The sequence below is a fragment of the Mus caroli genome, chromosome 8 (genome assembly GCF_900094665.2).
Source record: "Mus caroli chromosome 8, CAROLI_EIJ_v1.1, whole genome shotgun sequence".
Lineage (NCBI taxonomy): Eukaryota > Metazoa > Chordata > Mammalia > Rodentia > Muridae > Mus > Mus caroli.
In genome coordinates, this window is record NC_034577.1 from 9,453,967 (window position 1) to 9,454,766 (window position 800).

At 54.3% G+C, this 800-nt stretch overlaps 1 protein-coding gene across 1 annotated transcript in view; it reads left to right on the forward strand.

Moving 5' to 3' along the window:
* Positions 1–800, forward strand: part of Mcf2l (MCF.2 cell line derived transforming sequence like) — a 148,768-nt gene that overhangs the window by 129,628 nt on the left and 18,340 nt on the right. The window contains exon 14 of the mRNA XM_029480661.1: positions 518–591. Within this exon, the coding sequence (XP_029336521.1) occupies positions 518–591 (74 nt within the window). The remainder of the gene's footprint in view (positions 1–517; positions 592–800) is intronic.

Sequence of the window (800 nt, forward strand, 5' to 3'; positions counted from 1 at the left end):
AGGCTGTCACTTAACTGTGGGACCATGTTCCAGACCCCAGGAGCTGCAAGGGTGTCATGGTCTGCTGGCCTTTACCTTGCTTAGAGCCTTCATCTTCCCTGTATCAGGAGAGCAGTCTTTTCCTTCCACTCTGGGACCAAACCAAACAAACAAACAAACAAACAAACAAAAATGGAGATGAACAGGCTTCTGTGTGGGCCAGTGGCATACACAGATGACCTGGAGAAGCACACCACCATCAGTCTGTGTGGTGGAGGCTAGGTGGGGAGATGGCCTAAGCAAGGGGTTCCAAGGTTTCTAAGGTGCGTGTGATAGTTCCCTCCCTCATGTCCACAGTCTCCTGTCCGCTATAGCTATTCCCAATCTAGGGGCTNTAGTGGCCCCAGCCAACATCCCCCAACCACNGATCACCTTTCTCTCCCATCCTTATTGCTGTAACCCTTTCTTCTCTTCCCTTTCCCCTCTGGGTGCAGTTCTCCACAGAGCTAACTCCCCTCTCTGCCTCTTTCTATGCTAGGCTCCTGGCGAAGCTCTGAGAACTCCAGCTCTGAGGGCAACGCACTCCGCAGAGGGCCCTACAGGAGAGCCAAGGTGAGGCTCATGCTGCAGCAACCCTGCATGTGCCTGTCGGAGCCGGAGCAAAGCAACTCCNNATCCTCCTCTGGTCTGACCTGGTTGCCCACCTGCTCTGTCTCTCTGGGTCTCTTGTTCTCTGGGGCATCTACTTGCCCTCCTCAGACTCTATTCAAAATGGGGATGGAGGCTGGGTGGTCAGTGCCTGAGGAGCGCATTTCATCCTC